Here is a 12,460-nt window from a genome sequence, read left to right as displayed (position 1 = left end):
AGATTTAAGCGAGTGAAATGGAGCGGGAGAACTTTGAGATTTCAAGGTGGAAGGTTATGGAATTCCCTCACTCTGGCCCTCCGCTCCCATCAAAACCTGCAGTTGTTTAGAACTGGCTTGGTCCGCTCAGCGCTAAGACACCTTTGGGTATTGCGCGCTTTACAAACCCTATTCATTCATTCAAACCCAATTTATTCACATGCATTCAGCACACAAACTTAGTCTGCATTCACTGTTCAACACTGAAGCTTTCTATATTTAATCAGGGTGTTCTGTTTACATACACAAACTGCCAGTACACACACTCGCCATGTGCGCGCTGCACAACACTTCATTCTTCATGTATTGTACTTTACGCAAGCACACATTCACCCAGCACATGTTTCTTCACGCACATACTGCACAGCACTACATCTCTCTTGTAATGTATTCCACACAGGCATACATACACACAGCACATGCACTAACCACACATGCACTGCACTGTACTGCCCTATCTCTGTACTGTACTCTTCCAAAGCACACATACATGAAACATAGAGTCACTACTTCTGCATTGTGCAGCACTCCACATCTACCCTTTGTAGGCCAACTGGTTAAACACACAGCAGCCATACTTATAAAAAGCTGAGTGAACCTATAGGCCTCACTCTAGTGACTCAGGGTAAAAAGGTCTTGTTCACTACTACTGATCACTGCACAGTATGCTGCCACCAACGTGCTTATTTTGTTTACCTCCTGGTGAAGGCGGCAGCCTTCCACCACTCTGAGGGTAGAGCTTTGGGCGCCACTCACGGTCCAACAAGACCGCAATCCATAAAACAGGCATGTGTCATGGTGCACTCCCATGTTCCGCATTCACTTAAGACAAAAATTAGCTTCAGAGATCCAGACAACAGTACACTTGGCCACTCATGGCAGGGGTGCTAGTCTCTTACTATGCAGAGGAGTTTTCCATTCCAACACTGTTGTATGTTAGTGAGACTTAAAGGAGGATTAGCTAATTGTTCTTCTCCAATTGTGACATGTAGCTCCTCCTCCCTTATGATTGCCAGTGTTTGATTGTAAGCAATACTTTTGTTCCTTTGCAAGGTCTGAATCTAGATTGGCAATTGATTAGGATGAGGTCCTGGTCTGTATACTTGTGTACTTGTCCAGTGATTTCTCTCTCTGGGATTTTGCATTGGGAATGGGGGGTTTGAGATTGGTCGACATTTGGACATCTTAAGATCTCCCGAAGGTTTCTTCAGTAGAGGAATGATGATTACATCGTTCAAGAAGTTGGGCACGGTGACATTTAAAAGAGAGACAATTAGGCTTGTGCTGAAATCTGCAAGGAATTAATTTCTGCTTGAATATGGATGGGCAGAGTTTTATTTTCTGCTTGAATACGGATGGGCAGAGTTTTATTGAGAGGTAGGAAGCTTTGGTTTCCTTGCTGAAATATATTGCTTCATTTTCAGACAAGAGGTTGATGGAAGAGGAGGAGGGCTGGAATGGCAGTGGAATCAGTTGTTGAAAAGTAGAGTACACCTAGCTTTTGAAGATGGTTCTAATGAGTTTCAAAATCTCTGCCTTATGAAGACTTGCAGGAACAGAATATATGTTTCCTAATTTTCAAAAGATCAGTGGTTTGAAAAGCAATGGCCCGATTCAGCATGATCCTTTTTCTTCATGTGGTGGAAGTTGTGAAGATTCCTCATTAGAAGAAAAGCATGAAAAAGATTCTTTCATACGTATGTATGCTCCACCAAACGCTCATTTTTTTTGCACCAGGTGACTGAACATCACATTAGAAACTGAAATAATACGTTACCTTTGGAATATAATAGTATACAGCAACTTTGAATCTGCCTGGAGGGTCCCAATCGGGACTTCCTCGGATCTTGATCGGGCTCTTCCGGGTACTAGATTAAGAAACAACTTGTGGCTTATTTGGGGCAGATCTCAGCCTGCTGGGGCTAGATATAACTCTGCAGGGGAGATGTTAGAGTGACTCTTCAGGGAAGACCTTGGAGTCTCTGGTGGCAATATGTTGGGACCAAAGGTGGGATCTATTGGGTAGCCAACAGATGCATGCTGCTTTTTACCTAAGGACGTCATGTTTCTTTAAAAAAAAATCTCTTTTATGCCTTATTTTCCTTTATTGCTTTCTCTGGCACATGTATGGTATTGCATTATAGTTGCATTTATTTAGCACTTACTACCACTGATGAGGCATTGAAGTGCTTTTTTGTGACTAGCATGCTACCCTGTAGCCCAAAGTTGTGGTCAATTCACTGGTTATTAATTATTGTTGCTTATTGGATTTTCTTGTGCTCTGTGGAAATTGCAGAAAGTTAATAGGAGGTAGGTGTAATTATTACAGTGAGTTAATGCAAGTGGAAAAAGAAGGGTGAGTAAATAGAGTGGAGGAGGTTAGATATTGTGAGACACAAGGAGAGGTTACAACAGAATGAGAAATTATGAATTATGGGAGCAGTATGGTTAGATCGGTTAAAAAGGCTTTGATATTGCAGTCATGTTTATTCAGAAGGAGAGTTTATGATTTTTAAGGAGGAGTATGGTTAGTTTACTGAAATTTAGTAGAGAGTAAGGCAGCAGGCATGTAATAGGGTAAGGTTAATTCGGAGGCACTAATGGAGGCAAAGAATGGGTGTCAGGAGAGTATTAACTAAATAGAGAGGCAGGAGAGAAAATAATCCCTAACTATAAATCAAGTTATTTTCATGCTGAGTTTTTTCATTTGCTTAACACCTGAACTGTCCGAACTCTGCTCACCTCACCTTTCCCTTTCTTATCCCTTCAGATGCTCTCACGAGCAAAGCCTGCTGTGGGCGCTGACCTGCAGCAGAGCGACCGTCGCAAGAAAAAGGGACGCAAGATTCCCAAATTGGAAGAGCTGCTGGTTCAACGGGACTTCACTGGAGCCATCACTCTGTTGGAGGTGAGGAAGTGAACACTTGTTGCATGTGTTAGGATTGGTACAGGTGACCTCTGTTCAGCTTTAGTGGTTGGTGCTATGGGTTGGGGACTCCATAGGGTGGTCAAGTGGCATTAAGAAGAGCTCTTGTGTACTTCATTCGGCTTCATTCTGCTTCGGGTGGGGTTTCGGAAATGTTCATTTTCTTTGAATAAAAAAGCATTATTTTCACTGATGTAAGGTCCATAGACTCATAATGCAGTGTGTCTGATATATCTGTGTGCACATGCCTTTCTGTATGCAAGGACAGAATCTCAGATGCATCTAGAGGCAAAGGCATCTCTTCAGCAGAGCTCCAGAATGTAATTACAGCTGGAAAATTTTAATATTGTGCGTCACACTTCACTTCATGTTTATTATTTGGATTTTCACACAACATTCACAACGTGGGGGATCCAAGTGTTGGACAAAAGCGGGAAGACTGAAAGATGGTGGATGGGGCACAGTATAAGGTACCGAAACACATCGTTAATTTACCTGAGCACTACCTAATAATAGCGCTGAGCCATATGTCTGTGTGTGCTTTTCGCACCACTTGCTTTAGGACAGATGTCCAATGTTGCCAGACCACTTTTAGAATCTGTTAGTTTGATACACAGCTTCTCCTATGAGGCATTCCCAGTTCCCACACCTGGCAATCTGTTCACATAAGTCAGGTAAATAACGAAGTTGCAGCAGCCTGTGCATCTTGGCCCCATCAGTCTTATAAACAGGAAGTCCTTCCTTAGGACTTTTTTGGAGAGCAGGCACCAAGCACATTAAGGGCTTAAAAAACAAAGCTGTAAAGCCTGAGCGTGACTGCCTCTCCCCACTTCCAGGCTGTGCTCCCCTGTCGCCTAGCCACCCTTGTTTCCATTTCTCTGCCTTGTGGAGTGGATGATGCTAGTCTCATCTGCGATGGTTTTTGTTTTGAGCAAGTTGCTTTTTCTTTTTTTCACCCACTGGTAGCTGATAATTTCTCACTCCTTGCCCCAATTTTCTGATGCCTTAAATGATGACATTGGCAACATGCTAATATCAATCAATCTACTACACAAGGGACTTAGAAGAATTTTCAGCTTTTTCACATGGTCACTTTGTTTTCTTCAACTAAATTTGCTATTAAACTTCCATAGTGTCCCAGGGAAACTGTAGAATAGCTCACAGTGCAAGTGCTCTGACCCCATAAAAATGGTAACACTGGTTTAATTTTAATAGCATGTTTGATTGCTCAATAAGGCCACAGTAACCTGGTGCAGGAAAATGCTCCAGTAGGATAGAGGCCAGATATCCCAAGTGGGCTGAAGTGTGGCTTTCTACCGTCCACATGAGTGATGTTAAAAACAAGGCTCCTGGACTCCCATTGCAGCCCTGAATGGCTGTGCCCAGAAACTGCAAGCAATAAACAACAAGATGATGGATGGGCTGCTCAAATTAATTTCAGTCACTGTGGACCACAGTTCAGTCCATCATTTTTCGCCCACCATTCACAGTAGACAAAGGTCTGCCTTATGCAAATCAGTGCTGATCCTGCACCTCATTCGAGCAGTCCATCCCAACTGCGATGTGTGGCCCCCTTCAGAAGGGACCTTAGGCAACCACAGAATGGTTTCGCCCATTTGCTTATTCCCAGGTCTAATCGCAAGTGGCACAGTGGGCAAAAAACTATGGATTAGGATGTGGCCTGGGTAATTATTAGTGGCTGAGATTAGTTCAGGCATTCATTCCATACATCAATGTTTTGTATTCCTCATTGCGTCACCCTAAGCGCAACGTATTTGTCTGGGTCCTGTGCTCACAATGCCACTGTAACCAAGCTGCACCCAACTAAAGAGTCCCAACTAGACCAAAACCGATCTTGGGTTGCTTGTGTTGTAGTTCAGAGAGGACCTTGCATGACATTTCAGACTGGACTGTTCTAATTAGAGCAAGACCAAGGCTGACTTTCATGTGGCTGGGAATAATCTGAGGTGGCAGAGTGGGCAAAAAACGATTGATTATCATGCAGCCCTAGTACTTACCAGTGGCTGAGATTAGTTAAATCATTCCATGCATCACTTTTCTCCATTCCTCAGAAAGTGCAAGCATTGCTAGTCAAAGTAAACAGTGTTGACATTCTTTCAACATTAGCCTGCCTTTGCTCCTGCTTTGGAAGAGAGAAAGGCACTGTTGGAGAAGAATAAAGTGGGCATTCTGGCTTATGAGGGGGATGGACCAGAATGCAATGTGGTCCTCAGACCCCAGCGTTTATGGTTGCAACAGTAGTCTGTGAAGCACCAGGGTTGGGCAAGTCAAAGACTCACATACCAGAGGAAGTTGTGCCTGGCTATGTGCCAGGTGATGTATAGAGATGTGGTTCTTTATTTTGAATTGGCGTTGGTAGTGCATGAGGCAGAACATTGGGGAACAATACATCTAGTGATGATATATACACGGGAGATGGACACCGTTATTTCCCTAGATTTGAAAGATCATAACAATATACTCATATGAAAGGAACTCCGAAGAGGGATTTGGGCTGATCCATAAGAAGTATTCTAGGCAATTCAGGGACAAGACCAAATAGTTTCAGCAGTCATAAGAGGATTATGTGTATGCCTCATCAGTCACAGGAGGCCAGGTCAAGGGCACAAAGTAACAACATGTAATAGGCTTTATGATCTGATTCTAAAGGGGCACATCCTAAATAATGTTTTACAGAGTTGCACCAGTAGCTAGTAAATACCAAGAGAATTGTCCTCAAAGAGTATGGTTGGGAGGCCACTTGTCTAGGAAGACACAGGGGGAAGAACACAAGTAGGGCGGACAGGTAAATAGCTGAAAATAAAAATGAGGACCCCCCCTACCGAAGGGCCCATAAGTACAAAGAAGGTGTGAGGTCCTGCACCACTGCAAAGAGGATGGAGCAAGCGCACTGAGGTGTGTGCAAGGGTCTTGTGAGAAGAGCCGGTTGTTTGACTGCCACCAGCCAGGAGTAAGGAGACTTCAGGAACCCAAGAAGGCCAACTAAAAGGTATCCTGCAGGGATTTCAATTGTGAAGCCGGGGAGGTGGGTTTCAGGAGGGAAAAGCAGAGCACACACTAGTGTCCCTTAGTTGGAAGATGGACTCACGCGGTAAGGTGGTAGTTCTTGTGGATGCTGGACAGTCCAGAGGAGGCATGAACATGGTCCCTGTGTCTCCACTCTGGGATACCTGTGAGACGTGGACCGTGGAAGTGAATAACTGTTCTCCAGTATTTGGGGTGTCTTTCATAGATTCACATGCTTGAATATTCCCCGTCGTCGAAGTGGGAGTCCCACGGTATATATAAAAAGCAATAAGTATCATGTATATATACATATACACATACCTAACCACATAAGAGTATATACATACCCAAATAAACATATATATAGTTCAAATAACATATCAAGTTAAAAATACCATAGGATAGCATTGAGACATAGGAAAGCATAGAGAAAAAGAATCACTTTGCTAACATATCACTGTCACTTTATAGTCCAAACTCCAGCCAATCAGGCGCTAGCACCCTCTAGAACCTTCTCCTCAGAGGCTCAGGCCCTCAGATTTTCTACCGCACGTCGTGTGAAGGGAGTCTCCCTGAGCTCTGCTCAGTTCTTCATCTGGTTTGAGGTTTTTTATCTCTCATCATGTCTGCAAGTAAGAAATCTCTTTTCCGTCCTTGTTCATCTTGCGGAAAGTCAAGACTTTTCTCTGAGGATCCCCATGAGAAATGTATTTATTGTCTGTATCCTGATCATAAGGTGGCTAATTGTAAGATCTGCAGAACTTTCTCTCACAAAACTTTGAAAGATAGAGAAGGTCGCCTTTTAATATGGCTTCAAAAACTAAAGGACACAGACAACCCACTTTCTGAGGTGGAAAGTGTAGCCTCTGTCAAAACAGGAGTCTCCTCAAAGCGTGGAAGTGTCCAGGACTTGCCATCTCCTTTTCTGAAAAAGAAGAGACTTCACCTTGAGGAAGTGTCTACAGGCAAAGTCTCTGTCTCCACGTCTGCGCCCCCGAGACGTAGCTCTCAGGCGTCTGTGACTCCGTCAGCACATGTTTCCAGTCAGAAACTTTCAAAACCGTCGACGGGCCCGTCGACGGCCCCTCCGTCGACGAGATCGGCTACTTCATCAGCCTCGTCGACGACGGTGACGACGGTATCGAGTAGATATCCTTCGTCGACGACACTGACTTCGTCGACGTCTTCTCCGTCGACGATAGTATGTGTGTCTCTTAGAACTGTCTCGTCGACGATACCACTCACTTCTTCGTCGACGACTGGGAAGCTGGCGCTTCCGTCGACGTCCACAACTCCGTCGACGATGGGTAAAAAGAAGAAGAGGAAATCTTCCTCGTCGACGACAGCCTCGTCGACGACAGCCTCGTCGACGACAGCCACACCGTCGACGACAGCCATTCCGTCGACGGCAGCCACCCCGTCGACGGCAGCCACCTCGTCGACGACAGTCCCGTCGACGGCAACCACCTCGTCGACGGCAGCTCCGTCGACGATTGCTTCGTCGACGGTCGCCTCGACGACGGTAGGGTCAAATTTTGTGACAATGCCATTGGTGCCAATGTCCACACCAGCACCGGGGTCTGTGGACAGCTCCTTAATGCTTCGTCGTAAGGCCATGCTAGACCCAGTTATGTTACCACCTGGACCACGGCCACCTCGTCAACTATTTCCCTCAGGGGATGAGGACGATTCGGATGAAGGCGATCAGTCTCTTTTTCGGGATGCTCATAGTCCTTCGGAGCTCCATATAAAATGCCAAGAGTCTGAGGAGGATGAATTTTATGAACAGGAAGAAGAGCAAAATACCTCTGCTCCGGTTCCTATGATGCAGCTTCCTGTGCAGCTTGTTTCCAACCTCCAGTATATGTTGGAAGACTATAATCGTCGTTTTCCAGCATCCCCTCAAAATACTCCACGTGAAGCGCCATCTGAGGTTCCACCTCCTATATTGCCAACGATACCCACGCCCTCCACACCTGCACTGCCTTTCAATGCAGAGGATGATAATATGGACAATCCGGATACGGAAGACGGCGAGCTCCCAGAGGACGACACTATGGCGGACTGGGATGATTACCAAATCAATTCGCCCGCATCACCGCCATGGTCACCAGTCAACTCGCCACCTGTCGACATAACAGGGTTCCATCAGCTGATGGAGAGAGCAGCACAACGCTTTCACCTTCCCATGGTGGTTAGGGAAGAGGACTGTTTCTTATATGACTTCAAGTCCCAGCCTCAGAAACAAGTACGAGCTGTGCCAATCATAGACTTCATATGGAATGAAGGCCTAAAATTAATGAAGACACCTAATTCTATTCCGGCGGTGCCCCCACGCCTGGAGAAAAAATATAAAGCTCCGGATTCTTCCCCAGCCTGCTTGGTGTCTCAACCTAAGCCGGACTCAGTGATCACACAAGCGGCACAGCGCCGCTCCAAGAATCCATCATCTCCAATGTCGGCGCCTCCGGACCGCGACGGCCGTCGCCTGGATGCTATAGGCAAGAAGTTTTCAACCATGGCGTCAACAACGGTCCGGGCTGCGAATTCCTTGGCTATCCTCGGCCGTTATGATAGACAGATGTGGTCGGACATGGCTGCATTGGTCAAACTTATACCGGAGGATTCAAGAGCGGAAGCTCAGAAAATCCTGCAAGAGGGAGAAAGGGCGTCATCCGAGATCATTGACTGCTCTGTTGACATCGCATCCACCGGTTTTCGCCAATTGGCGGGAGCAGCCGTCCTAAGAAGACAGGGCTGGCTTCGGTCAACCTCTTTTCGGCAAGAGGTCCAGGCTAAGATTTTGGACATGCCATATGACGGGGAGTCATTATTCGGCCAGCATGTAGAAGATGCCTTGCAAACCATTAAAAAGGATACGGATACGGCTCGTTCCCTCGGCACTCTACAGTTTAAGAAGCAGCCCTTTCGAGGTGCGCGCGGCCGCGGCACCTCCTCATCATCATCCTTTCGTGGCTCCTCGTCCCAATACCGCTCGTACAATCAGGGGCAACAGCGGTACTATTCACAACCGCAGCAGTCCTACAGACAGCAAACTAGCAAGTCATACAGAGGAAAGTCGAATTACAGAGGAAATTCAACCAAGAAGCAGTGACTCTGTACGGAAAGAACTTCCTTTTCCCAGTTGTCCTCTAGTTCTTGTTGGAGGAAAAATCTCCCAGTTCTTTTCAACCTGGTCCTTAATCACTTCGGACCGCTGGGTCCTGGATATAATTTCAAGGGGCCACGCCCTAGAGTTTGTGAAGGTTCCTCCACGCACACCTCCATCCGGGCCACCACCCGCCCATCTCAGAGAACTTTTCAAACAAATCCAAATAATGTTAAACAAGGGTGCCATCGAAGTGGTTCCGAAATATCAAAGAGGGTTGGGATTCTATTCCCGTTTTTTCCTCATACTAAAGAAATCAGGGGAATGGCGTCCGATCCTCGATCTCAGATTGCTCAACAAATTTCTCAAGACTCAGTCCTTTCGGATGCTCACATTGAAGGACATCCTCCAATTCTTTTCTCAGGAGGATTACATGACAACGATCGATCTGCAGGACGCATATTTCCATGTGCCCATTCTACCGCGCCACAGGAAATACCTACGGTTTCGAGTGGGCCACAGGGACTACCAATTCAAAGTCCTACCCTTCGGACTCTGCTCAGCTCCGCGGGTCTTTACAAAATTCCTAGCCCCGGTGGTGGCTCACTTACGACAAGAGGGTATTCAGATATACCCCTACCTGGACGATTGCCTCATCAAAGCTCAATCCTCTCACCAGGCGGCCCTCGATACCCAGCGCTGTCTCGATCTGTTTCAGTCCCTGGGGTTGTCGATCAATGTACAAAAATCTCAACTCACGCCGACTACGTGCAAGACTTTTCTCGGCGCTTGTATCAATACGAGCACAACCATGGCCTTCGCTTCAGCAGAACGTCAGGAACGGATTCAACAGCTTGCGAGCTCCATCGCAGCAAAGCAGTCAGTTTCAGTCCGCATATTAAAATCCTTTCTGGGAATGGCGTCCTCATGCATCGCTTTGATCCCTCTCTGCAGACTAAAAAGTCGCATCATCCAAGAGGAGTTAGACAAGCAGTGGCGCCAGGTTTCCGGTTCCTTCAACGATCAGGTCGTGGTGTCACCCCGCATGGCTCAAGCGCTGCATTGGTGGACTTGTCCTGCCAACATCGCAGCAGGAACATCCTTTCTGTCGTCAACCCCAGAACTCGTCCTTACCACGGACGCATCCATGGAGGGTTGGGGCGCACATTTTCAAGATCTATCCGTCAAGGGCCTATGGTCAGCGGCTCAGCGTTGCTGGCACATCAACAGACTGGAACTGATGGCCATTTTCTTGGCGTTGAAATCCTTCCGCCTGCAATTCCAAGGGAAGTCAGTCCTCATTCAGACGGACAACACCACGTGCATGCACTACCTGAACAAACAGGGCGGGACAAGATCTCCACTGCTCTCCCGTCTGGCGCAGAGGATTTGGAGTTGGGCCATACTCCATCAGATGACGTTACAAGCAATTCATCTGCCCGGCATTTCCAATACTCTGGCGGATGCACTCAGTCGGTCAGCATCATCAACCCACGAGTGGGAGTTACATCAACCGACGCTGGAATTCGTCTTCAACCTTTGGGGTCACCCGACAATCGACCTCTTCGCAACCCCGCAGAATGCAAAATGCCAGTCCTACGCAAGCTGGTTTCCCCACGAAGGGTCGTGCGGAAATGCCCTTTCGATCAATTGGTACGGGATATTTGCGTACGCTTTTCCGCCGATTCCGTTAATTCCACGAGTGCTGCGGAAGATGAGACAACAACCGTGCCATGTACTTCTAATAGCTCCACGGTGGCCTCGGCAGGCATGGTTTTCGGAGTTGCTTCTCCTATCCCAACGCGAGCCCATCCTTCTCCACCTGAAGCCGGATCTGCTCACAATGAACGATGGTCGGATATGCCATCCGAATCCCAGATCTCTCAGCTTGTCGGCTTGGAACCTGAGCACCTTGAATTTGCTCATTTGAACATTCCTCCAGCCTGCAGGGAGGTGTTATCTAAGGCAAGAGCTCCATCCACAGTGAAAACGTATAAGCTCAAATGGAAGCGATTTTGTCATTGGTGTGCTTCTGCCCACATTCATCCTGTGCACGCTCCTCCAGAACACATTCTGCCGTTCTTCCTACAACTAGCGCAGTCTGGATTATCGCACTCTACCTTAAAGGTCTTTCTAGCGGCAATATCTCGCTTCCGACAAGATGGCTCGTCCTCTCTCTATTCATCCAGAGTCATACAACAATTTTTCAAGGGTCTCTTCCGCATGTTCCCGCCCATTCGGCGTCCTCCACCCACGTGGCGCCTGAACATCGTGCTGGCTCAGCTTATGAAGGCGCCCTTCGAACCTATCCACTCAGCGGATGTCAAATTTTTAACTTGGAAAGTGGCCCTCCTCCTTGCTCTGACCTCTTCCCGCAGAGTCAGTGACATTCACGCTTTTACAATAAAGCCTCCGTTCCTTCAATTCAGATCGGATTGTGTCATCCTCCGCACTAATCCGGTTTTTATACCTAAAGTGCCATCTGATTTCCATCTTAACGAACCAGTGCTCTTAAAGACTTTTTTCCCGCATCCACAAACCCCGGCGGAGCAAAGCTTACACTCTCTGGACTTGAAGAGATGTCTAAAATTCTACATTAGCAGGACTCAATCCTTTCGCAAATCTGACCAGTTGTTTGTGGCCTACGGGCGTGCTTGCAAAGGACAATCTGTCACTAAACCTACTATTGCCCGTTGGGTTTCATCAGCAATCTCTTTTTGCCATCAAAAGGCTGGTAAGCCTCTGTCTTCGGGAGTGAGAGCCCATTCAACGAGGGCTATGTCATCTTCCACTGCCCTGTTCGCTGGTGTGCCCATCCATCAAATATGCCGGGCAGCTACGTGGTCCAGCAGGCACACGTTTACGAAGCACTACTGTCTGGAATCCATTAACGAAGCAGACACGGCTGTGGGACAGGCAGTTCTACGAAATCTGTTTAAATAAGGTGAGCCTCTGCTACTTCCCTCCTCCTGGGGTATTATTATTATTATTGCGCTTTAAATACATTGTTTGTATTACATGCAATATCAATACGGCTTGGTCAGCCGAATACTGTTTACTGCTTACTATTCTATTCAAGCATGTGAATCTATGAAAGACACCCCAAATACTGGAGAAGAACAAATGTTACTTACCTGTAAACTGTGGTTCTCCAGTATTGGTGTCTTTCATAGATTCACATGCGACCCACCCTCCTCCCCTCAGAGGCTCTCTTCTCCTCTTTCGGCTCTATGGTCACTCTCGTGCTCGAAAATCTGAGGGCCTGAGCCTCTGAGGAGAAGGTTCTAGAGGGTGCTAGCGCCTGATTGGCTGGAGTTTGGACTATAAAGTGACAGTGATATGTTAGCAAAGTGATTCTT

The 12,460-nt window shown here is 46.9% G+C and overlaps 1 protein-coding gene across 2 annotated transcripts in view; it reads left to right on the top strand.

Annotated features, from left to right (window-relative positions):
• The window catches only part of IFT56 (intraflagellar transport 56), a 291,296-nt gene that overhangs the window by 11,804 nt on the left and 267,032 nt on the right, over window positions 1–12,460 (top strand). For both annotated transcript variants that reach the window (XM_085601180.1, XM_085601182.1), the window contains exon 2: window positions 2,810–2,947. In XM_085601180.1, coding sequence (XP_085457306.1) covers window positions 2,810–2,947 — 138 coding nt within the window. The remainder of the gene's footprint in view (window positions 1–2,809; window positions 2,948–12,460) is intronic.

Source organism: Triturus cristatus, chromosome 4_2 (genome assembly GCF_964204655.1).
Source record: "Triturus cristatus chromosome 4_2, aTriCri1.1, whole genome shotgun sequence".
NCBI lineage: Eukaryota > Metazoa > Chordata > Amphibia > Caudata > Salamandridae > Triturus > Triturus cristatus.
Note: the sequence above shows the minus strand (reverse complement) of the source record. Positions and strands in the feature narration are given on the sequence as shown.